This window comes from Myxocyprinus asiaticus, chromosome 6 (genome assembly GCF_019703515.2).
Source record: "Myxocyprinus asiaticus isolate MX2 ecotype Aquarium Trade chromosome 6, UBuf_Myxa_2, whole genome shotgun sequence".
Lineage (NCBI taxonomy): Eukaryota > Metazoa > Chordata > Actinopteri > Cypriniformes > Catostomidae > Myxocyprinus > Myxocyprinus asiaticus.
The window spans coordinates 2,273,371-2,299,394 of NC_059349.1; the positions used below are offsets into that span (position 1 = coordinate 2,273,371).

The 26,024-nt window shown below is 39.8% G+C and overlaps 1 protein-coding gene across 14 annotated transcripts in view; it reads right to left on the bottom strand.

The window, feature by feature from the left end:
• The window catches only part of LOC127442895 (zinc finger protein OZF-like), a 221,907-nt gene that overhangs the window by 11,783 nt on the left and 184,100 nt on the right, over positions 1-26,024 (bottom strand). For 4 of the 14 annotated variants that reach the window (XM_051701240.1, XM_051701241.1, XM_051701238.1 and 1 more), the window contains exon 2: positions 4,659-4,802. The exons of 4 other annotated variants lie outside the window; for them this stretch is intronic. In XM_051701240.1, the coding sequence (XP_051557200.1) occupies positions 4,659-4,752 (94 nt within the window). In that variant the 5' untranslated portion in view covers positions 4,753-4,802. Of the gene's footprint in view, positions 1-4,658; positions 4,803-4,892; positions 5,247-17,994; positions 19,021-26,024 lie in introns of those variants that run through there. 6 more of the 14 variants (XR_007897547.1, XM_051701250.1, XM_051701237.1 and 3 more) reach the window with 3 other exon arrangements.

Here is a 26,024-nt window from a genome sequence, read left to right on the forward strand (position 1 = left end):
TCATCTGTTCAGGCAGGCATACACCTAATTTGTCCATGAACTTATAGTTATGCTGCATTAGTTAGGTCTGCCAGAACCTGAAACACTTCTCATTTTCTTTAACCATTTTTTAAAGTGAATGGCGTCTATGCTAATATTATTCTATTTGTTTCCCTGTCTTAACCGTGTGATACAAATCCTGAGGTTACCAGAGCCTGCCAGATCCAGCGCCGGTCCTGCCTGATGTCCGACTCCCACTACTGTGTGTTGCTGAGTGAGGACAACTAACTGCAGCCTGAGCCAGCCAAATATAATTTCAGTCTACTACGATGGACATCACAGAGGATGAATCTATGCCAAATCCAACCGTAAGACATGGGATACTTAATTGACCACCATCTGAATCTTGGACTTAAGATGGACCTCACCAAAATGAGCTGCCATAAACTGCCAGTATAGTAGATTTTTATATATCAAATGTAGAAAAATACTAATATAGAATAGCTTTGTGTGACCCAGGAGAGGGCATATGATGTTACTAGAAGTGTGGACATTGTGTGACCCAGAAGAGGGCATATGAGGTTACTGACAGTGCTGATGTTGCAAGAAAATAATCTGTGTCCTCAGCTGTAAGCAAAGAACAATGGTACTGAGTCATGAGAAAGCTCTGGGAAAGTACATCAAAGTTCAAAAGTAACACAACCAATAATCAAAGTAACTGAATGTATACTTTCATGATAAATGAATTTAAAATGTTATTTTTTGAATTAAAAGCCAGGTTCCCACCATTGAAAAGAGGTTAGAAGCTCTGTGAAAAAATGGTGGGAAACAGAATACTAATTTTAAACCGTGACTTGCACTGCACATAAATAATTAATAATGGCATTATATTCATGCTGTTTAGTCAGAGGGGAACTGGCCCCCACAGTGAGCCTGGTTTCTCCCAAGGTTATTTTTCTCCATTAACCAACGTGTTATGGAGTTTTGTACTTAGTTTATTATTATTATTGTTATTTTTTCCTTAAGACACAATTTATAATCACATTATTATCAAACTGCACAATGATAACTCTGACATTTACAGCTTTTTAAAACATGATTTTCTGTATAGCTGCTTTGAAATGATGTGTTTTGTGAAAAGCGCTATCCAAATAAAAATGACTTGACTATATATGATTTGAGTTTGCCAATGGCTTGCTTGCATACATCTACACTTACCATCACATGATACGTTAGTTATCAGTAAATAACTAAAAGATAACCCTGTTTTAACTATAGTTGCATTTTGAACTGCAGTGTGACCACTTTGCTAGGTTAAGACGTGACATGTAAAACATTAACCAATGTCAATTAATTCTTGCCTCAGTCTATAAACAGAATGCACATGACATCAGTAAAAGAAGCTGTTTTAACTACTCTATGATCATTTTAAATAGTATATACGCAGCAGATAATGCATAATTTGTAACGTTTACATTGTGCATTCATGGTGATATGGTCATAAGAGGTAAGATCATGAAAAATGTTTTTTATAGAAAGCATTTGATACTAATGCAAAGACAGGTGTATAAAATGGTGGCAGACATGTAAAGAGGATAGGTGTCAATTGGAAAATACAGAAAAATAATGATTAGAGGTAGGGCTGCACAATTAATCGTATTTTAACCACGATCACGGTTTCTGTCTCTCATGGTTAATTTAGGATAACCATCAATGGTATTAGTGAGTTAAATAGCAGAAATTATACGCCAGGTAAAGTTGCAAATGATTGTTCATTTTGATTATGGTCTTGAGACTATGGATGACAGACCAAATCACAAGCTCTTCCGAAGTCCATTTTCACCTCACCTAACCTAATGCTCTCTTCAGCAGTTCGTCTCTGACAAATCACTGTTTCACATTTGAGTACACTCTGACATACGGAGCCGCAGATATTTATGAGTATTGTATGTGTCGCTCTGATCTGTATTGTTTTACACATACTCTGTACACACATGAGGATAATGAAATGGTGTTCCAGCAGTCTCAGAGCGGTTCTGTGCTTGATCATGAAATTAGTCCCATCTCATGCCCTGATCGTGTGTTTTACACAGAACAGCCGTGCTTTGAGTTTGGTTTGTGCGTGTCGCTAACGTGCGGCAACTGCGTTATATTTGAAGCGTTCCAGATTTACTTCGGTTGCACATTTACGTAATTCCAAATACGTTTGGCCATTACAAGTTTTCAAACAAATCTAAAGTCATGGCACCAGGATTGTGTGGAGCGAAGAGGATATTAGAGCATTTCACCATGTTTGAGCTGACAACAGCTTTGTGGTCCTCCTTCCTAACTAAACACTGAAACAACAACACACAAACTTCCTTCAGTTTTCTGCCAAAATAAAGGCTAGAGATCGTATAGCAATTCCACATGCTAAATTATTACAGAAATATATTACAAGAAGCAAGAAGTGGCTTTATGATGACTTTATCCAGTTATTTTGGCTTATTGATGGCACGTCCTGGGATTCTAATCCAGCCGAGCATTCTCATTGGACTTCACAAGCCCCATAATGCATACAACACCTCATTTTCTCCAGTTGTTAGGGGCACGTTATTGCACAGGCTTACATGGGCTGAAGCCTAGGGGCCCATTTCACGGTGTCCGCCACTCCATTATCCCCCGTCGACGTAACGCGCTCAGCATGGAGATGCTGTTTTAAACACTGAGATGGTGCGCAACCGTGAAATCTGTCCGTGAAGCACATGTTCATGGCAGGGGGACCCTGCGGAATGGTTAGCCCATGGGCCCCAAGGTACCTTAATGCACCCCTGCCAGTCGAATGACATATATGGTTGGTTTTTAGCTTTCTCTAATTATAAGATATCTGGTTTCCAAACCATAAAAGCAAGTACCACTATATCATTTAAATCAGTTAAACAGCATTTTATTCTAGTTTTATTATTATCTGGGAATGTACATCCAAATCTGGACCCAATAAAATGTACAAGTACACCTGAGGATTTTATATCTAGGTCTGAAATAGGTTTTATTCACATAAATGTGCGTAACTTGCTACCAAAACTGAACTCAGTCAAAATATGGGCTCACTCAACAGATGCTGATTTTCTTATACTTTCTGAAACATGGTTATACATCTCAGATAAGGATATTGCTATTAAAGGAACAGTTTACCCAAAAATTACAATTCTCTCATAATTTACTCACCCTTATGCCATCCCAGATGTGTATGACTTTCTTTCTTCAGAAGAACATAAATGAAGATTTTTAGAAGAATATCTCAGCACTTTTGGTCCATACAATGCAAGTGAATGTGTGCCAACATTGTGAAAGTCCAAATATCACATAGTATAAAAGTAATCCATAAAACTACAGTGGTTAAATCAATGTCTTCAGAAGCGATATGATAGGTGTGGGTGACAAACAGATCAATATTTAAGTCCTTTTTCACTATAAATTCTCCTCCCTGTTCAGCCAGTTTCCACTTTAACTTTCACATTCTTCTTCTTGTGTTTTTGGTGATTCACATTCTTCATGCATATCACCCCCTACTGGGAAAGGAGGAATTTCAAGCAAAAATTCACTTAAATATTGATCTGTTTCTCACCCACACTTATCATATCACTTCTGAAGATTTGGATTTAACCACTGAGGTCATATGGATTACTTTTGTGCACCCTTTATGTGCTTTTTGGAGTGTCAAAATTGTGGCACCCATTCACTTGCATTGTGAGGACCTACAGAGCTGAGATATTCTTCTGAAAACCTTTATTTGTGTTCTGCAGAAGAAAGACAGTCATACACATCTGGGATGACATGAGGGTGAGTAAATAATGAGATAATTTTCATTTTTGGGTGAATTATTCACTTAAGGGTTACACAGTATTTATATGTGACCACCCTAGGAAGGGTGGTGGTTTTGCAATTTATATAAATAATAAATTCCATTCCAGGGTGGTAGCTACATCATCATTTTGCAAACAGTTTGAATGTTGAGATTTGAAAGAATGCAACTTTGACAGTGACTGGCTGATTTAGACCCCCTTCAGCAAGCTTTTAATCTCTAACTTCACTAACTCAACACCTATCATAACTGGACTTTAAGGAAATTCTATTTGTGGGTGATCTCAATTGGGATTGGCTGTCTTCTGTCTCCAATCATTTTAAATCTATGTGTGATTCTTATTTTCCTCATAAATACACAGATATAGGTCTATTTGGCAATGATGTAAGTGATCACTGTGTCATTGCTGCTGCGAGGAATACTAAGTGCCCTACGTTTTGACCACAGATTCTTTTAAAATGAGACAGAAAACACTTTGTAGAACAAGCGTTTCATCGCGATCTGCACCAGTAAGAATGGAACTGAATTAATCTTATTGATGATGTGGAAACAGTATTAGGCTTATCTTTTAAATCTTACTTTTACTAAAAATACTTCTCACAAAATCTATATATATATATATATATATATATATATATATATATATATATACGCACACACGTACATATACACATATGTGAGTGATGTAAGTGATGTAGTGATTCACACCAGATATAGAAATGCATGCTTACACAGCCACCATAGATAGCATTAGGTATCATCAACCACCAACTCTGGTGAACAGACTGAAACTTTAATCTTCATCAACAGACAATAATGAAGAATGAACACAAACCTCTTTGTTCCTCAGTCTCTTCATCTTTCATAGCATTTGAACAGCATGGTTCTGGATAACTCATGTCCTCACTTTCTTCTTTAATAAACATCATTTTACAATGATTTATCACGCAGGTCTCAATTGTAACACCTGGAGTTATTCCTGTTCGTGTTGAAACAAGTCTTCGTTTAGGATGATGAGAATAATGCAGCATTTATAAACATGAATCTCAATTTACATACTTCTACTCACTTCTTATTTACAGCACTGTTTAATCTCTAATGTACGTGTATGCAGTTAGCCCGTATTATTCAATGTCGGATGCTGGATATTCCTACTTGATCCGGTTTTCAAACATGCGGCGGTCTATTGTCCGATACTCGAATAATGTAGAAACAAACAAAACTACAATGGCAGTAGTTTTTACAGGTTTATGAGTATAAATAGAGAAGATCGTTTACCATTTTGCATGTCTCTGCAAACGTGTGCTAAACATCATATAATACGGAAACTTTGTTGCGTTTATTTTACTCATTGATGGATTTTATTCGCTTAAAAGTTAATGTTTATAGTAACTCTGCAAACTCTCCTCAGCGCCGCCATGTTTGCGTGACATCATACAACAGAATCTCGGAGGGGACATTCTGAACCGCTCGTGGTAAAAAAACGCTTAATGCGATTTAAAGGTATAGTTCACCCAAAAATGAAAATTGTCTCATCATTTATTCATCCTTACGCCATCCCAGAAGTGTATGACTTTCTTTGTTCTGCAGGACACAAATGAAGATTTTTAGAAGAATATTTCAGCTCTGTTGGTGCAAAAGAGCTGAAACAGAAAATCTTCGTTTGTGTACTGCAGAAGAAAAAAATTCATTCACATCTGGGATGGCATGATGGTGAATAAATGATGAGAGCATTTTCATTTTTGGGTAAACTATCCCTTTAATTTCTGTATTTATCAAACTGTTTTTAGATTTGTCCACTTAAAATGCATTCAGACCCCGTTTCCACCTCGTATTGCGATGCGTCTTGGCTCGGGTGATCCGATCACATGAGGTGAGAACCATCGCTGTTTACACCTGGTCGCTTAAAAGCATCTCCTGTGACCACTTGTGTTCGGATTTGGAGGGGAGGGTCTCTGTTTCATGACGACATAAATCAATCACTATGTCAGTGTGTTACTGCATGATATTAAAGCACAAAATTGTCAGAAAAGACAAAGAAAGCGAAAAACAAACAAACAAACAAACAAAAAAACGGCACGCTGTTTCCTCCAGATGCGGTTGATATTTAATCTAAGCACAAACGATATACGCAACATGTCGAGCAGAATTATCCGTTATTTTAGTGGATTATCTGTATTAAAGGAGCTTCAAGTGTTCATGCTTCTTTTCTGTAGATATCAGACACACTTTAAAATATCCGTGAAGCTCTCGTGATTGTGTATGTATTTGCTTTTTAAAATTTTCTGATCGGATAGTTTTTTCCTTTTAAAGCTGCTCGTAATTGGCAAAGTTTAAACTCTTGTTTTAGCTCTGCGGTAGATTGACAGTTGAGGGGTGGTGCTTCACTGCATACAGGACAGATTAGCATTTACACCTCAAATGTATTGCGGTCATATGCATTTTTTTTTTTTACCACATTCGTGTGTGGTTTTTGTGATCTGATCAAAACATTTTAGACCTGTATTTTGGGCTGACTACATGTGATCGGATCACACGAATCATAATACCAGGTGGAAACAGGCCCTCTGAAATTTGGCACATAGTGCCACAGCAGTGGAACGCTGCCTAATAAAACAAGAGTTTAAACTTTGCCGGTTATGTGTGGATTTAAAGGGAAATAACTGCATGGTCGGAAATTTAAAAAAGCAAATGCATGTACATATACAAGAACTTCAGTGTGTCTCATATCAACATGCAGGGACACAGATATGATAAATACACCCATTATTAGAAGCTCAGTCACAGGTACTGCAGTAAAAAAAAAAAAAAAAACCCTCAGAATTCTGCTCTAAATGTGATGTTTGCTTAAAATTAAGAGAAACTGTGTTTTTAGCGCTTTGGCTTCATTTACTTTTTTGTGCTTTATTATCATTCATTAATGCACAGACGTAATGATTGATGTACGGTCCTCATGAAATCAGAGACTCTCCCCTCGAAATTCCAAACACAAGTCAAAAGAGACGACCAGGTGTAACGGTGATGTGTCTCGCTTGTACACTTGTGATCAGATCACCCAAAAAGTTTAATACCAGGTATGCACAGGACCTCAGTCGGGGATGAATGATCGTGTAATTGATACACCCAGTCTGTGATCAGCTGTCTAGTGTAAACCAGCAGGACGGAGAACAAGACCATTATTGCAGGGCGCCGACTGCAAGTTGTGTAGTGTACACAAGGCTTACAGGGTTAACTTTGTGTAACCATCATATATGTTTTTGCCATTGTCAAAGCATTGTCCACGGCAGTTCTCTATGTTTAGGTCCATCTCCACCAGAACTGAAATAACTGAATTGAACAGTGACTCGCCAGTGTGACTGCTTATGGGTAAAAAATTCAGGAAACGCTCCTCTATGCTTCCCTCTTTTGATACATAGATCACAATAAAAGTAATCTGGTCTGAATGTGAAATATCTGGGCTGGAGTCAATGATTACTGGATAATATTTTGCCATCCTGATTTTATTCAGGATTACAGAGAGCACTTTTTCACCCATCAAATGAATAAACTCTTCACAAAGAGTAGATGAAATATATTAAGGAGTCCCGTTGACCGCACTGCCAAATCGTACAATATACTCTCTAAGAAATGGATCAAACTGACTGATTAGCTTAAGGAACCCCAGGTAATTTCTATTATAGGGGAATCTAAAAATTTTAGTATCTTCTGAAACACATACATTTTAGATGTTAAAGATGTAAATGTAATTACTGCACCTCTGGCCAATACTGGCATTCTGTCCAAGTCCATGGTCAATTTTACCCTTCTTACCCTACCACACAAAAAAATACACAGCTTCCTTTGATGAGAAATATAGGAGCCAATCTTGTTGCACGTTTTTGCCATTGTCTAGTCTAATAGGCTTTATGAAAACCTTCTCTTTTGATTTTTATATTGCTGTTTTGACAAAATTGTGGTCCTTTATCAACCCAATACTTCCAAACCTTCTCGTTGATCTCTCCCCAAGTTCCAGGAACAGTGATTGTGTACGCTGTGTGATCTATGGTAGACAGGGCACATGGTGAAGCTGGTGAAAGGCCGCTAGTCTCAGCACTGCAGAGGGCAGTCCAAGTTCATTATTAGCATTATCATTGATCAAGTTGCTCAGTTTCATTATCCCCAGCAAAAGGTGATGGTTGTGTAGCTCCATCTTAAAGGAGATCTGGTCGGCAAGGCCGCACCCGTGTCTTGAACACTGGGGGTTGTTGAGGTCACAAATGTAATGGTCCTTTTTGGTCCATACAGTAGTAAAGGGGTTAATGCAATAACTTTTGGAATAAAGGCTCTGAAAGTGATAAAGTGTGAGAAGATGAAAAGTGTGGATCCAAACAACTGTAGAGATGACAAAAGTAGACTTTATTGAAAACAGCAATCAGAAGAAAGAGCAGGGCACCAAAGGTGATGAGAATAAGCAGCAAGGGCAATGAAGGTGACAGCTGAAGCCAGTGGAGCGATGTAGGCGGGGCTGAGGGGAGAGCCAACGGCGGAGAAGCAGAGATTGAGTCCCAGAGAGCCACCAACGGAGCAGGGGTAACCACTGAAGAATGGGCTGACCAGCGAAGCAGAAGATGGTGGTGAGCTGGAGGTGACAGGAACCATACAGCGCTGAGAGAGAGGTAAGTATAGAATAAGGAAGCAGGGTAACAGGGAGACAGAGCTGAGCCAGACCAGAGAGAAGAGCATTAAGAACTTCTGACTGAACTGCTGACCGAACTGAGGAGGTTGGTAGGAGATTGTAAAGTTGAACCTCCCAAAGAAGAGCACCAAACAATCTCATAGCCGAGCTGACATACTTAAGATTTTTGTGGTCTGTCCAAACAAAAAAAAAAAAACAGTTCCTTAACTCCCCCCCCAACCAGTAGTCACCACTGCTCCAAGGCCAGCAGCTTCCGGTTACCAATATCGTAATTAGTTCCCCCCTCGACAAACGGTGAGATAAAAAGACACAGGGGTGAGTCTTTCCATCCTTATGGGAACACTGTAAAATAACTTCCCCCACCCCTACCTCTGACATGTCAGCCTCTACCACGAACGGTATGTCAAGATCCGTAATAGTGAGGACCGGAGATAAATAAGAATTTGAGCTTGTCAAAGGCCACTTGTCCCAGCGATGACAAATTGAACCTAACTGTGGTGGTGTTAAGACTGGTCAGGGGAGCAGCGACTGTAATTTTTGATAAAGCGCTAATAGAAGATGGCAAAGCCCAGGAATCTCTAAAGGACCTTGAAGGCTGTCTTCCACTCATCCCCCTAATTGATGCACACAAGGTGGTAAGAGTTGCAGAGGTCCAACTTTGTAAAGATGGTCTCTCCCTGCAGCAACTTTAAGGCTGAAGACATCAGAGCTAACAGGTACCTATTTTTAACAGTGATGTTGTTCAGCCCCCAGTAGTCGATGCAGGGGTGTATCTACCATCCTTCTTCTCCACAAAGAAGAACCGCACACCCGTTCTTCTAATGTTCTTTAATATGAGGATTGTGTTTTAACAACCAGGAATGCCACAAAACCAGGGGACCATGGGGGACCTGATTAGGTAAAACACAATCTCCTCCTCATGGCTGCCCAAAATCAGCAAACTCACCAGAACCATGGCCTTGGATACCCTCTCCAACAACTTCCACCAGATGTCACTAGCAGACAAAGAAACTTCCAGATCAGTGAGGGGCAAGCCCCATTGGATGGCCAAAGAGGAATCCATGAAGTTCCCCTTAGCCCCACATTCGGTGAACATAGAATACTGATGTGATAAGCTACCCCACAGCAGAACGGTTGGGAGAGTGCGCTGTGCAGGGGCAGTCGAACCTGTACCTTTGTGCTACTCATTTCTGCACACTATCCACTGCACCACATGGTCACAGGGCTGACAGTCACCAAAAGAGACAAACCAAGATGAGAGTCATCACAGCGCTCCATTCACTGCAAACACCGTAAAACATGACATCCGTCCGATCACAAGTGCTTGAATCGAATAGGCCAGTACTCTCTTATATCCCAACTAGACAAAAACTGTAATGCTGTTTGAGGCAGTTTTAAGCAAGGGTTAAATTGGTATTTCGAGATGGGGGATTTATTAGCATTACAGGGGGTGTTAAAAGATACAATGCCACATTGCCACGAACCTTGTAAACTTTGGCAGGTTCTTAATTATAATCATGTGTTGGAGTTAAACAAATAGTAGACCTATAAATGTTTTAATGCATCTTAATACAGCCTATATTTTTAATTCATTTCATAATGTAATGCTTTAAGTCTTAATCTAGAATATCTCTTAAGAAAATAAGCACAATTATTATTATTTTTTTAGATCAGGAAAACATTTTAAATATCATATTAATTGAAGTTATTTTTTTTATTTTTTTTATTAACGTTTAATTTAATAATAAAATTATCTTTAGCAGTCCCAATATACTGTATGGATAAATTGAGAACACAAAGCTGAAATCCATGCACATTCTTTATGTGTAGGCCTGTAATAAGATTAGAAAAAATCTTCAATATCTTTTTTATTGTCTCAAAATTCAACAACAATATCCTACTTGATAGTATTACGTCACGCCACGGTAGCGTCATCTCTTGGAAGTATTTTGAGTGTCTTATAGATATGTCAGTATGAAATTATAAGCATCACACACAAGAAATACAAAGTATTTGGCTCTGCTCACACAATTCGTATTACTGTTGACTAATATGGCATTAAGTGGTTTAAATTGGCCCTTGACATTAAATGTTCTTTTGAGTGGAACTACTTTTGTCCACCACAGGTTTAGCGTCTAGCTCTGATAAAGCCAGAGCCTCCGTTGCTAGTTCGAAAATGTCACTTTAGAACTAGCAAAGGAGGATTCACTGCTTTTCAGCATTGCAGTAACAAGGTAGTGTACGTGTTTATGTGTGTGTGTGTGAGCGAGAGAAAGAAAAACTAAGAGAGTTCGCATGTGAAATTACCTGTGATTTATGTGGCTCTATTCAGCAGTTTCATCACTTCAAACTGGCAAGATGTAAGTTTAAGGATACTTATTAGCGAGTGTTGCAACTCTTGTACATAGCTTTTCCGTTACCGAGTCGCAGGGGTGCGCTGACTTTTCTCCCAAGTATGTGTGTGTTTCCATGTGTGAAAGTTTGTGTGAGAGCAAAAGGGAGGGGGAGAGGAGTGCGAGGGTGCTTTCCACTATGGGAGGCTGAATATGATGAAGTACATTAAAACTCTTGCACATATTAAAAGTTATTTTGTTTAACGAAATAGAAATAGTCACTTGTGTGTGTTGACACCAAGGCTCTGATCGTGACTCGAGTCTCTATGCGTGTGTGCGTGCACGTATGTATGCATGTCAGCATGTGTGAATGTGGGTGAGACGAGAGCGAAAGAGAGAGAGAGAGAGTGAACTCATTAATGAGAGTATACTATGGTACTGATCAAGATCAAGTGTGTGGCCAGTGCCCCAGGGCCTCTGACAGCCAGTGGCATCCAAAGCCTCAGGACTGCCAAAGGAAGGTAAACACCAGGGCCCTTGGCAAATACAGTGCAATTTGACCACTAGTCCTCAGGACTTTCAGGTGAAAACAGTAGAGCTGATTGCCAGGGCCCTGTAATGATACACCATCCCTTTGATCATCTGGGCCCAACCCTTTGGTTCATTTAGGATAGCTTGGTCAGAAAAGATCAATATGTAGCAAGAGCCAAATTTTACAGCCATCTAATGTTATCCACCCAAAACACAACTTTCCTAATTTGTCATATATTTTTAACTAGCCATTGTCACTTAACATAGATTGTGGGGCTTTTCAGTATGGGTGGGAGCCCCCCCATAGATGTGTAACCAGGGTCTGGTGTGACCCTGATCAAACCCATGTACTTATTACATAAAACTTAACATTTGATGGTAATGTTAAATTGTACTGATTTTCTGTAAAACACAGTCACCAATTCTCCATTCACTCTCCATTCATATACTGAACTCTTTTTTTATACTACGGGATACAAACATTGTGTGTCAGATTATGAAAAAATTATATATTTATTTCATATTTTTTTAAATGAACATAATACAATTGCTAGCATCAATATTTTAAGCAGAGATTGTCCCTCAAAATATAGTTAACATGTAAACGATATCAACTTCTACCTCAAGGTCAGTGGTTTTCTCACAACATGCTACCATGTCACATTTAGATAGAGATTGTGAGTTTTTATACATAGTCACATGACCTCAGTATTTGCAGGGACCCCCGTTTTAATATTTGTTTGCAAACATTTGGCCCACATGATCAGTGCTCCTTTCCCTTGCCTCTCAAATGTTTATATCTCCAAGGATACAAACACCTTTTTAGGGTTAAAAAGCCTAATTTGGGCAGTGGATGCTGAGGCACACCTGAGGTGAATAAACCCTCATCACCACTGCCATTAAAACATAGAGCGCGCCTCTCCTTATGAAGTTGGCTTCTATCTCTTTGTGCACACACTGGCATCCTTGCAGGTCCAGGAACAGAGCGGGAAGCATCTGGTGCAAATTAGATGGAGCCAGGAGGGGAGCACGTGAGGCCCTGGACCCCTTCCATTATACACTTTAATCACCACCTATCCTTCACATAGCCCCATTGCACCGTGAGGATGCCAGATTCCCCCTTTGTTTGGACACTTATCCCCATGGACACTTTAATCCCCCCTTTTGAACATTTTATGTTGATTTTAAATAAATGCGTCTCAAAGGCCTGACGACACACCCATTGTGTCTGTCTCTTGCTTACCCCACCACAACTATGAAAAGCCTAAAGTAATGAGTTCTATTTTGAGCTGTTGGGTCGGATTTGGTGGGACCCAACAGGTTTACGTCATTCATCCCTGCATGTTTAAGTCATGTCGCAGTTCAGAACAGCAGAAAGGAGAACAGAAGATTGGATGAATGTTTTACTGTTTAGTGAAATTGTTTACATGCTATAATGTTTAGATATGTTTTCTGGTAGGGTTGTTTAAGCTAATTTTGGTTGTCATGCTTTAATGACTCAAACGTCACTAGGGGACATGTTTTTTAGGTCGCAAAGTCTTTAATAGGTATCGTTTTCCAGAAAATTAATATTCATGACTTCTGAGTATTATATAACATTACTGCAGTTTCAAGATTACCAGAGTGTGTTTGGGTGCCAATGTTTTCTCATTTCTTTTACGGCAGTCACAGAAATGCACAAGTTGTCATTTTCCATTATACTTTCAGCAGATAGTCCATTTAAACAAAGTGGACAATTTAAATTTTGGTTGTTTCTCTCTATTAAAATTTTACTGCCTAAGAAGCTAATAAGAAAACTGTTTATAATTGTAATTGTTATATTGCATACTTCTTTTTTATGTTTAATAAAGTGTATTTAATCCCCATAATTATTAAATCCACTTTCTGTGTTTTTAGATTATATTCTAATACATTTTACATTTACTCATTTGGCAGATGTTTTTATCCAAAGTGACTTACAGTGCATTTAAGGTATACACTCTATCAATTTGTGTGTTCCCTGGGAATTGAACCCATAATCTTGGCGTTGCTAGTGCCATGCTCTACCAGTTGAGCTACAGGACCAGATAAAGCATGAGTTTACTTCTTGCAATCCATAGATCTACTATTGTAATATTACGGTTCACTTGCATTGTCCTCTAGGCTGTAGATTACAATATAAAAATAAAGTATCTTCAATTAAACTCATATCAGCCATGTCAAGAGTTTCACCTCTTAAACTGATATGTGTAGCAGAATTTCCACTAAGAAATTTTTGTGCTGGCCAACATGTCCAGAAATGATAAAGTTTGCTGGACAAATTGGAAAAAATTTGGTCGTCTAATTTCAGTGTTTATTTATTTATTTTTTTGCACGATTCTGAAGTGAGAAGCTTCTCGGTGTGGGCACGTGAGAAGGCAGGCTTCTTTTGCCAATGTGCAGTGTATTAGGACTTCGCAAAGTGTTGGGAAAGTTTAAACCCTTCATGGCAGCGAAGTTCTGTTATCATTGGGAGGCCATCACGCTGTTCAATCGTGGCATCAACTAAAGGAGTTGCTGACGCGTCATGTTAATATTTTTACCAGACATTGTGTCTGACAATATTTTAATTTGTCAGACATTAGGACATTTTACCGGTCAAAAACAGAAACCCTTATGTGTAGTACAGTACACTTAAATAATCATACTAAAATATGTAAGAGTAATATGTAATATTTAGATTATAAATGTTTAAGTGAATAACATTATATTAACATGAAAATTGCACATCATGACTCCAAGATGAATATATCAGAGTGATCGCAGGCAATGTCCAGGTAACCTCAAACCATGAGATTCATCCGCGCAGAAGAGCAGTGCCGAAACACAACTCGAGTAAAATATTCCTATGCAAATTGCTTGCAATTTTAGGTTTTAACCACAGATGTTGATAGAGAGCCTGAAGTTCTGTAGTGCCATATTAAATATGTGCCTTTGAAATATCTAAGCAGACATCAAGTGTCATTCATGTGTTGCAGTGGAGAGATCCATGAGGGGTTCTCGTAAATTAGTTGCAGACTGTAAAACAGCTGACACGTTGAGTGACAGTGAGATGAGTAAGTGCTGAAAAGTCAGCTGTGTAGCCCCTTATCCACTATATAGTGCACTAATATTACCAAAGTAAGCTACGTTAGATAAAAGTATTATGTGACAAAGTTTCTGAGACCGCTCTAGGGCACTCTACGATGCTCTGTGTATACGTAAGTGTCCGAAATTGCTCACTTGTTTTGTTCACTCCTTGCTAATATAGTGCACTCACTGCCATCCACTTTATAGGAAATAGCGAATGAGTGAACAAGTGATTGATTTCGGAAACAGCTTTAGTATTGGCCTCAAGCACTCAAGCCTGAAGTCAAATGAGACATTAATTATACATTTTATAAAAAAAAACAAACTCAATGTAATACATGGATTCCAACATATTTATTACATTATTGTATCATTAATAACAAGTTAAAAATATTGGAACATGTTGGTACATACAAATAAATCAGTCATATACTGTATGCTTGCTCTTGAGTTGCTTAAATCATAATACATAGTACGTATAAATCTTTTGGCATACTTTTGATGCTCGGTGCTGGAAAAAAAAACCCATTTAAGAACTACTTCCTTGACCAACACAAAATGGGTATCGTTTTAATGCTTAGAAGCGGCACTTATGCTATACTACAGTGCATATAGGCAATTTAAATCTTAACAGATGCTTTTTAATCTGATGACAAATTAGAAGTGTTCCGTTCTCATAACTTCTGAAATGATTGTGCCGTCAAACATATGGTCAAAACCTTGTGCAGATCGGAAAGTTCTCGAGTAGAATACAACAAATATTGTGTCACTCACATACCAAATATATAGAAAAATAAAAGTCCTGAGAAAAAAAGCAGGTTTTATAAGTTGTCTTTTTGTCATGTTTTCGATTGTAACTTCAGATTTTTTAGTTAGAAATGAACAAAATTTCATTAATGAGCAAGTACACCAACAATATGTCTTCCAAACCATTCACTATGGTAAGCCTATAATAATTATTTATATTTTAGAGCTGTTGGGATGGATTTGGCAGGAAATTGCATACTTCCGTGATTCGTCCGTGTGTGTTTACGTCATATCCGTAAAGAAAAGAAGATCCGGTTACTACAGAGCATGTGTATGTTAGGTGATATGTGTGGTAGTAGTTTGAAGCTGAAAGCATGTAGCCACAACAAATGAGCGACATTGACCATGGATCATTCAAAAAGACAACCCCCAGGGGAATTACCCATTTTCAAAATAAATAAAACTCGAACTGAGAAGAATCTGCAAGCTCAAAGGGAAAGCAATAGAGCCCGTAATAAAACATGAAACAACATCGTACTGGCTTTTCAGAGGTGGCGACAACTCCGAGATATTAAAGGGTTTAAAACCGACCCAGAGATGGAGTTTTTCTTGCTGGACAGGTAAGATACACTATATTGCCAAAAGTATTCGCTCATCTGCCTTTAGACACATATGAACTTAAGTGACATCCCATTCTTAATCCATAGGGTTTAATATGACGTCGGCCCACCCTTTGCAGCTATAACAGCTTCAACTCTTCTGGGAAGGCTTTCCACAAGGTTTAGGAGTGTGTTTTTGGGAATTTTTGACCATTCTTCCAGAAGCGCATTTGTGAGGTCAGACACTGATGTTGGACGAGAAGGCCTGGCTCGCAGTCTTCGCTCTAATTCATCCCAAAGGTGCTCTATCGGGTTGAGGTCAGGACTCTGTGCAGGCCAGTCAAATTCTTCCACACCAAACTCACTCATCCATGTCTTTATTGACCTTGCTTTGTGCACTGGTCCGCAGTCATGTTGGAACAGGAAGGGGTCATCCCCAAACTGTTCCCACAAAGTTGGGAGCATGGAATTGTCCAAAATCTCTTGGTATGCTGAAGCATTCAGAGTTCCTTTCACTGGAACTAAGGGGCCAAGCCCAGCTCCTGAAAAACAACCCCACACCATAATCCCCCCTCCACCAAACTTCACAGTTGGCACAATGCAGTCAGACAAGTACCGTTCTCCTGGCAACTGCCAAACCCACACTCGTCCATCAGATTGCCAGATGGAGAAGCGTGATTCGTCACTCCAGAGAACGCGTCTCCACTGCTCTAGAGTCCAGTGGCGGCGTGCTTTACACCACTGCATCCGACGCTTTGCATTGCGCTTGGTGATGTATGGCTTGGATGCAGCTGCTCGGCCATGGAAACCCATTCCATGAAGCTCTCTACGCACTGTTCTTGAGCTAATCTGAAGGCCACATGAACTTTGGAGGTCTGTAGCGATTGACTCTGCAGAAAGTTGGCGACCTCTGCGCACTATGCACCTCAGCATACTCTGTCATTTTACGTGGCCTACCACTTCGTGGCTGAGTTGCTGTCATTCCCAATTGCTTCCACTTTGTTATAATACCACTGACAGTTGACTGTGGAATATTTAGTAGCGAGGAAATTTCACGACTGGACTTGTTGCACAGGTGGCATCCTATCACAGTACCACGCTGGAATTCACTGAGCTCCTGAGAGCGGCTCATTCTTTCACAAATGTTTGTAGAAGCAGTCTGCATGCCTAGGTGCTTCATTTTATACACCTGTGGCCATGGAAGTGATTGGAACACCTGAATTCAATTATTTGGATGGGTGAGCGAATACTTTTGGCAATATAGTGTATTTTACTGGAATGATAGTGATCCAGGTAGCTCTTTAGTGCGGTAGTTCATTAGAAAGCTTTAGCCACTCTAATGGTGCATTTTATTATGGATTGTGGTACTGCAGTGCTTTCAATTTAATTTTCGAGGAAGGAAGGGCAATGGAAAAAAATTTACATTTTATGCTGGTAACAATGCTAATATCTAAACTAGTTACAACCTTGGTCAATTTGCCTGCTAGTTAAGTTATAATAGTTGCAACGTTTTTATCTGATATGACTATCAAGCGTTATGTCTAACTTTTGTACTGCTATTTATTGTAAAACAACTGTTTTCAATAAGTCAAAACAACAGCGGAAGATATGCTACTTACCTGCTTATAAGACATATTTTCAGATATCCGTCTTTCTCTTCCTTTTGTTATTTATTTATTTTTTATTTATTTTTTGAGGTGAGGGGATGAGTTTTGTTGTCGTTAGTGACATTCGCTCTGATAAGATCAACTGTAACCATGGTTACTCCTCAAACCATCAGATTAGCCGAAGCCCAACTCACGTAATTTCCAAAGCAATGTTCCTCCGCAAGTAATCTGGAGTTTTATGCTATGTTGTGTCGGAGCTCGCAACGCTCCGACACAACGGTTATGCTTGAACCGCTAGAGGGCCAAAATGTACATAGTGTAGCTTTAAACATAAACAGAATATAAAAAATAGCATATGCTCACAAGTCCAAATGCAATGTGATTTGATGCTTTTTTTTTCTGAATTTCATCCCATTTATAAAGCGGATAAACTTTGCTCACTGTGACAACACTGGACAATGCTTTTTTCTATGAGTCTGTAGAGTGCTCGATTGTGTGAAACTCTTCCCACATGAAGTGCAGTGGTATGGCTTCTCTCCAGTATGCACTCTCTCATGTTTTTTCAGGTGTGCTGATGTTATGAAGCTCTTACCACATGAAGTGCATTTGTATGGCTTCTCTCCAGTATGCACTCTCTCATGTGATTTCAGGGCTCCTGACTGACTGAATCTTTTTCCACAATGTGAACACTTGTAAGGTTTTTCTCCAGTATGGACTCTTTGGTGACGTTCCAAGTCGAAATCTCTGTGAAAGGCCTTCCCACACTCAGAGCACACATGATCTCGCACACCGGTGTGTTTTTTCTGGTGCTGTTTTAAATTGTGCAGCTGGGAAAAACTCTTTCCACAAAGTGAACACAAGTAAGGCTTCTTAATTGGATGAACTGTCCGGTGTGTTCTTAAGAGTGATGCTGAAGAAAATGTTTTGCAGCACTGATCACAGCTATATGACTTTTCTCCAGTATGAAAGAGCAGATGGTTTTTGAGACTATATGCCCATATGAAACTCTTCCCACATTCATGACATTTGAAAGGCTTCTCGCCAGTGTGAATTCGCATGTGACGCTTAAGATCTTCTTTTTGAAAATAACTCTTTCCACACTGATTGCAGATGAAAGGCCTCTCTCCAGTGTGAGTTCTCATGTGCTTAGTAACATATTCTTTACGTTTGAAACCCTTCATACAATGAGGGCAGGTGAAAGGCTTCTCTCCAGTGTGAATTCTTATGTGATTAAAAAGGTTGCTTTTTTCTGTGAAACTCTTCATACAATGTGGGCAGATGAAAGGCCTCTCTCCAGTGTGAGTTCTCATGTGCTTAGTAACATATTCTTTACGTTTGAAACTCTTCATACAATGTGGACATGTGAAAGGCTTCTCTCCAGTGTGAATTCTTATGTGGACATTAAGGTTTCCTTTATGTGTGAATCTCTTTCCACAATGAGGGCAGGTAAGAGATTTTTTTGTTTTTGGTCTTTGAGTTCTTTTTTGTGAGCATTTCTTTTTAATCTGTGAGCAACTAAAAGATTTTTCTTCAGTTTTTAAATTATCATGTTTCTGATACTGATGTTTCTCCTCCTCTTCATTCAGTTCCTCACTTTCCTCTTTCACTTTCATCAGCTCTAAAAAGAACACATGGTCATAAGTCAATACATGAAAATAAAGTGAACTGCAAACAAATAGCACAAACAGAGATCAAGTATTCATTTCTATGTGATTTTTGTCATACTAAAAGGTTAATTCTGTCATTCTCATGTTCAGTGGATTATCCTGGAATAGATAACAAAGTTCGGCCTGCACCTCTGACTGAAAATAAATTGTACCCTAGAGTTAAGACTTCACAGATCACCATGGCAACCTTATTGATGGAGTGCCACCGCCAGAAATGTGTACATAAATGTGTCAACTTATATAAAACCTGGTGAAACCAGAAATCAGTTCCTGAAATAGGAGCATATAAAATGAGTATAGTAAAATATTAGATCCTTAGTTACTGAATTTGTGCTTTTAGAGACGATACATTTTCTGTACTTTAGAGACTTCAGGATTTTGCGACACATAGCACATTATGTCAGTGGTCTGTTCACAGTGTGAGTTACGCATCGAGCGTGCAACTTAGTTAATGTTGCAACAAGTTTAGCTGTCCGTTCACTTTATTGTCTGTGCAGATGTCAGTTGTAATATTATACTTATATTGTTGACATAGATGATTAATGTCATATATACGATTCATCTGAGTAAGGAGATTACCCCACTGGTAAAGTATTTCAGTTTAACGGTGTTCAGCTCAAAATACTATGACTGGATCATATAAATAAGTTTTATTCATAAAGGTTTTTCTTCTTATAAAACAGTTTTAAAACATTGACAGATAATTCCAAAATGCTGGCCATCATGTTGAAAGATGAGAGAGAAAAAACTAATGACAGATAAAAGTAAATTTGCTATATATAAAAATATAATGATTATAATTGACAATTTGTAGCGCAGCCGCTGCTGTCACTCACTAATTGTAAATGAAATGATTACAGATCATAGTTTGGATTTGCTCTGTTTAACTAAAACCTGGCTTAAACCGAATTAATATATTAGTTTAAATGAGTCTACTCCGCCAGATTATTGTTATAAAAATGAGCCCCCCACCTTATGGGTTGAGGAGGAGGTGTTGCTACAGATGTTTTTGGTGTTACTCAAAGTTGAGTGAGATGCATGATGCGAGTCACGGAAACATTTGAATTTGGCACAGAATTCTCTGGTGCAAACATTAAACCGCCTGACAAAACAGCATTGACGCTGAGAAAACACAGCGACATGATGCACAGACATAAATCAGCATACTTTTCACATCACCACCTTTATCATGAATTTACTATAGTAACACTAACTGTATTGACTGTAGTATTTTAGGCAGAAATATATTCATAATAAATATTATATTACTACTATAGCTCTGTTCAATTTATAATAGGCTACACAAGGGAAGTAAGGGAATATCATTATTTTTTGTTACAACTTTATAAGTTTATAAGGCAGTTTATAAGTGTTTTTATTTAAAAAATGTATTTATAGTTTTAAATGTTGCAGGATACTTTTAACCATGGTTTTGTTACAAATAAATACCACAGTTTAAACTATAAAAACTATGGTACATTTTCATAAGGGCAAATGCAAAATAGAATAAAGGGCTTTAAAGCCCTAAAAAATTATGGAAAAAGCTAGTTTTCCTTCTCTGTAGATCTGTTCTCATTTTATGAAGAAAAAAAATGGATAGTTAATTGATTGTTTCCTGAATATAAATACAATCCATGATTAAAGTAAAACCTTGTACTTTATTAGACGTACATAAATAAACAAGGCAATCCCTTAATGTAGTCAGTTTTAATATTTGAAAATTGAATTAGCCTTATACAGGGTTTATAAAACTAACCAGCTGCAGATACAGAACTAGTCTATTGCCAAAAAATTAAAAATAAGACCAAATACTTGAGGCTTGACTTAGACTTGAACACTTGAAACTTGACTTGGACTCCACCTCAAAGACTTGAGACTTGACTTGGATCTCAGGGACATGTGAACATGTCTGGTAATGACTTTATGAATTTTTTTATTGATAAAACTGAAATAATCAGAAATAAATTTGGACACATCACTTCAGATTCATTCAAAATATGCCACAGTACTTCAGAAAATAATATTTACACATCCAGTAATGTCTGGTATCTCTATAAACAAGTTTGATTTTCCTAGCCTTCTAAATGACCCTTCTTCATAGGCCGCCACCCTTACCATCTCTGAGCAACACTCATGAAATTAGGGCGCTCCAGCTGACCTCCAACCCCTTAAAAGAACCTGTCTGGCGATCATGACTCTAGTTAGGACCCAACTCTTTATGTGCCTATTCTCAACATCGATGACCGCCCCATCGCCCAAAATACAGAGTCTGGGGCTAAATGAAAGCCAAGTGCCCAATACACCACATACATGAAATTGCAACCAAACCTCCTGGATCTTAACACACCCCCAAAAGACATGGGTTATGTCTCCATCCTCTGATTGGCTTCACCAGCAAGTGGGTGTGCCTTTAAGACCAAGCCTATACAATCTAGAGGGGTACAATAAAATCGATGTAAAATCTTGAATTGCATAAGGTGCACCTTTGCATCTCTAGATGCAGACTTAATGTTTTTTTAGAATCCTAGCCCACTCTTCCTCCTCCAATACCAAGTTTAAATCTTTCTCCCATAATCTCTTGAGAGAGGTTGAAGCTCCATCCCCCAGACTCTGAATTAGCAGGGAATAATACACTGATGACTTGTGACCTTTTCCAAAAGCAGTAATCACCACTCCCAGAGTATCTGACACTTTAGGGGGGTGTATGGTACTCCCAAAAATAATACAGAGCAGGTGTCGCAGCTGTAAATATCTAAAGAACTGAGATCTGAGAATCCCAAAATGCTGAACCAGATTTTCAAAGGATCTCAACACTCCACTCTCATATAGGTCACCGAGTGTAGTAACCCCCCTCACAATCCACTCTGACCAGCAAAAAGGGGACTTATTAATACATAATTTGGGTTTAAGCCATAAGCCTGAGGCAACATTTAAATAAATGTCTGAATTAAACACTCTGGACACATTTGTCAATTCCGAGTGTAAATGCGAGATAACAGGGTGTAACTTAACTTCTCCAATTAGTCTGATAGAAAGACTTTGCAATGCGAAATAGGGGCAAGAACTTCTTGTTCAATACAAAACCATGGAGGGGCTTTCTCAAATCAAATCAAATCACATTTATTGTCACACAGCCATATACACAAGTGCAATGGTGTGTGAAATTTTTGGGTGTAGTTCCGATCAATATAGCAGTCGTGACAGTGATGAGACATATACCAATTTACAATAACATCAAATTAACACAACACAATTTAAAGTCTAATATACACATAATTACACAACAATATACAAATAATAACATACACTGTACAGTATACAATATGCACAATATAGATACACATTATTCAATAAAAATAAAAAAGTATATATAGTAGTATATATAGAATGTACAGTAGGCTGTATTGTACTGTACTGACATTCAGGCTGTCGGTTGATAGTAAGTTGTTAAGAGAGAATATATATAATAATAATATAATTTATGACAGTCCGGTGTGAGATATAAAAGTAAGAGTAATAAAGTGCAGTGCTGATGTATTTTGATCGTGGGAGATCAAGAGTTCAAAAGTCTGATTGCTTGGGGGAAGAAGCTATCATGGAGTCGGCTGGTGCGGGTCCTGATGCTGCGATATCGCCTGCCTGATGGTAGCAGTGAGAACAGCCCATGGCTCGGGTGGCTGGAGTCTCTGATGATCCTCTGAGCTTTTTTCACACACCGCCTTGTATATATATTTCCTGGAGGGAGGGAAGCTCACCTCCGATGATGTGTCTGGCAGTTCGCACCACCCTTTGCAGTGCTTTGCGGCTGTGGGCTGTGCTATTGCCTTACCAGGCGGAGATGCAGCCAGTCAGGATGCTCTCTACAGTGCAGGTGTAGAACCGTGTGAGGATGTGGCGGTTCATTCCAAACTTCCTCAGCCGTCTCAGGAAGAAGAGGCGCTGATGAGCCTTCTTCACAACGACTTCAGTGTGGATGGACCATGTGAGTTCCTCAGTGATGTGGACACCCAGAAACTTGAAGCTGCTGACTCTCTCCACTGGTGCTCCATTGATGTTGATGGGACTGTGTTCTCTGTCTTTTTTCTGAAGTCCACCACAAGCTCTTTTGTCTTCCTGACGTTGAGTGAGAGGTTGTGCTCCTGACACCAGTGTGTCAGAGTGTGCACCTCCTCTCTGTAGGCTGTTTCATCATTGTCAGTGATCAGACCTACCACCGTCGTGTCATCAGCAAACTTAATGATGGCATTGGAGCTATGTGTTGCCACACAGTCATGTGTGTACAGGGAATACAGGAGTGGGCTGAGAACACAGCCCTGTGGGGCTCCAGTGTTGAGGGTCAGCGATGAGGAGATGTTGCTGCCTATTCTAACCACCTGGCGTCCAGCTGCACAGCGAGCTGTTTAAGCCCAGAGCCCGGAGTTTCTCATCTAGCTTGGAGGGCACTATGGTGTTGAATGCTGAGCTGTAGTCTACAAACAGCATTCTCACATAAGTGTTCTTTTTTCCAGGTGGGAGAGAGCAGTGTGTAGTGTAGATGCAATGGCATCATCAGTAGAGCGGTTGTTGCGGTAAGCAAACTGCAATGGGTCGAGAGAGAGAGGCAGCACAGAGCAGATGTAATCTCTGATTAGTCTCTCAAAGCATTTGCTGATGATGGGGGTCAGAGCAACAGGATGGCAGTCATTTAAGCAAGTTATTTTTGATTGCTTTGGAACAGGCACAATGGTGGATGTTTTAAAGCATGTGGGGACTACAGACAAAGAGAGGGAAATGTTGAAAATGTCTGTAAAAACACCAGCCAGGTGGTTCGCGCACGCTCTGACGACATGGCCCAGAATGCCGTCTGGGCCCGCGGCTTTGCGGATATTCACCTGTCGGAAGGATCGGGTTACATCCGCTACAGAGACGGAGAGTGAACTAACCTCTGTAGCTTCGGCCACGAGAGCTCTCTCTGTGAGGGCGGTGTTATTTCCCTCAAAACGAGCTTAAACAGTATTTAGTTCATCCGGGAGAGAGGCAGCGGTGTTCATGGCGGAGTTTTTATTCCCTTTAAAGTCTGTGATGATGTTAATTCCCTGCCACATGCTTCTAGAGTTGGTGGTGTTAAACTGTCCTTCAATCTTGTTCCTGTACTGGCGTTTTGCTGTTCTGATATAGCTGTATTGGCATAACTGGCTTGTTTATGCTCCTCCGCATTCCCGGAATTGAAAGCGGAGGTCCGCACATTAAGTGCCGCGCGAACACCGCTATTTATCCATGGCTTCTGGTTCGGATAGATCTGTGTTGTTCTGGTCGGAACGACGTCCTCCATGCACTTTTTGATGAAACACATTACGCTATCAGCGTAAACCTCGATGTCGTCATCAGAGGCGGACCGGAACATCTCCCAGTCCATATGTGATCAAAACAGTCTTGTAGCATAGAGTCTGATTGGTCCGACCAGCGCTGGAACGTTCTGAGGGTGGGTGCTTCCTGTTTCAGTTTCTGCCTGTAAGCGGGCAGAAGCAGAATGGAAGAGTGGTCCGATTTGCCAAATGGTGGGCGGGGGAGGGATTTGTAGCCATCCCGGAAGGGAGAGTAGCAATGGTCCAAAACCCGGTCCCCTCATGTGTTGAAACTAATGTGCTGGTGGTATTTTGGTGCGACTGATTTGAAACTGGCTTTATTAAAGTCTCCGGTCACAATGAACGCAGCCTCAGGGTGCACGGTTTCCTGCTCACTTATAATCCCGTACAGTTCCTTGAGTGCCCGGTCTGTGTCGGCTTGTGGCGGGATGTACACAGCAGTGATGATGACCGCTGTGAATTCCCTCGGTAGCCAGAATGGTCGACACAGAAGCATGAAAAATTCCAGATTAGGAGAGCAGAAAGACTTGATAGAATGTACGTTCCTCTGATCACACCATCATTTGTTGATCATAAAACATACACCACCACCTCTGCTTTTACCTGAGAGGTCTTTCGCTCTGTCCGCTCGGTGCACGGAGAACCCCGCGTGTTCAATGCTGAGTCTGGAATCTCCACAGACATCCAAGTTTCTGTAAGACAGATAATGCAGTAGTCCCTCGTCTCTCGTTGGAAAGAGATCCGCGCTTTCAGCTCGCAGAGCTTGTTATCCAGAGACTGAACATTTGCCAGTAGAATACTGGGTAGCGGGGGTTGATTTGCGCGGCGTCTTACTCTGATGAGAACGCCGGCTCTGTTTCCACTTTTCCTCCTGCGTTTCTGCAGCCGTGCAGCCCAGACAAAGGGCTCCGCTTGCATGTTTGTAAACAGCGGGTCGGCATTGAGGAATTTGAAGTCCGGTTTACGGTGTGAAATTGCTGAACCAATGTCCAAAAGTGTTTGTCTGTCATAGACAATAAGGCAGACAACATCCAAGACAAAAAACATAAGAATTGTGAACAAAACAAACAAAACACTGCCATGTTGTGTCGGAGCTCGCAACGCAGCAGCCATACTTGGCACCATCTTGAGTCCCAGGTGGAAGCGACCAATGAGCCAGATGTCTGAGACCGAACGCGTAATAATAAAACAAAATCTTGTGTAGGCCTAGCCCTCCTTTGCCAATCGGCCTATGCAGCTTATTGAAATGTAACCTGGGACGTTTCCCATTCCAAATGAAAGACTTCACTATGCTATCAAATTGCTTGAAATAAGAGAGGGGGACATCTACAGGGAGAGATTGTAGCAGGTAGTTAAATTTTGAATATAATTAATTTGAATTACATTAACCTTCCCATCATCGATAATGTAATGAAGCCCACCTGCCCACATCACTCGAAAACCTTTTTATTAAAGGGTCAAAATTAACTCTTTAAATTTGGGAATAAAATACCCAAATACTTAATGCCCTGTTTGGGCCACTGGAAAGTGCCCAGCTGAAAAAACGTTTTGGATAGTACACTGTCAGAGCCTTAATCCATCCAAAACCCGTACATTTCCAAAATCTTAAA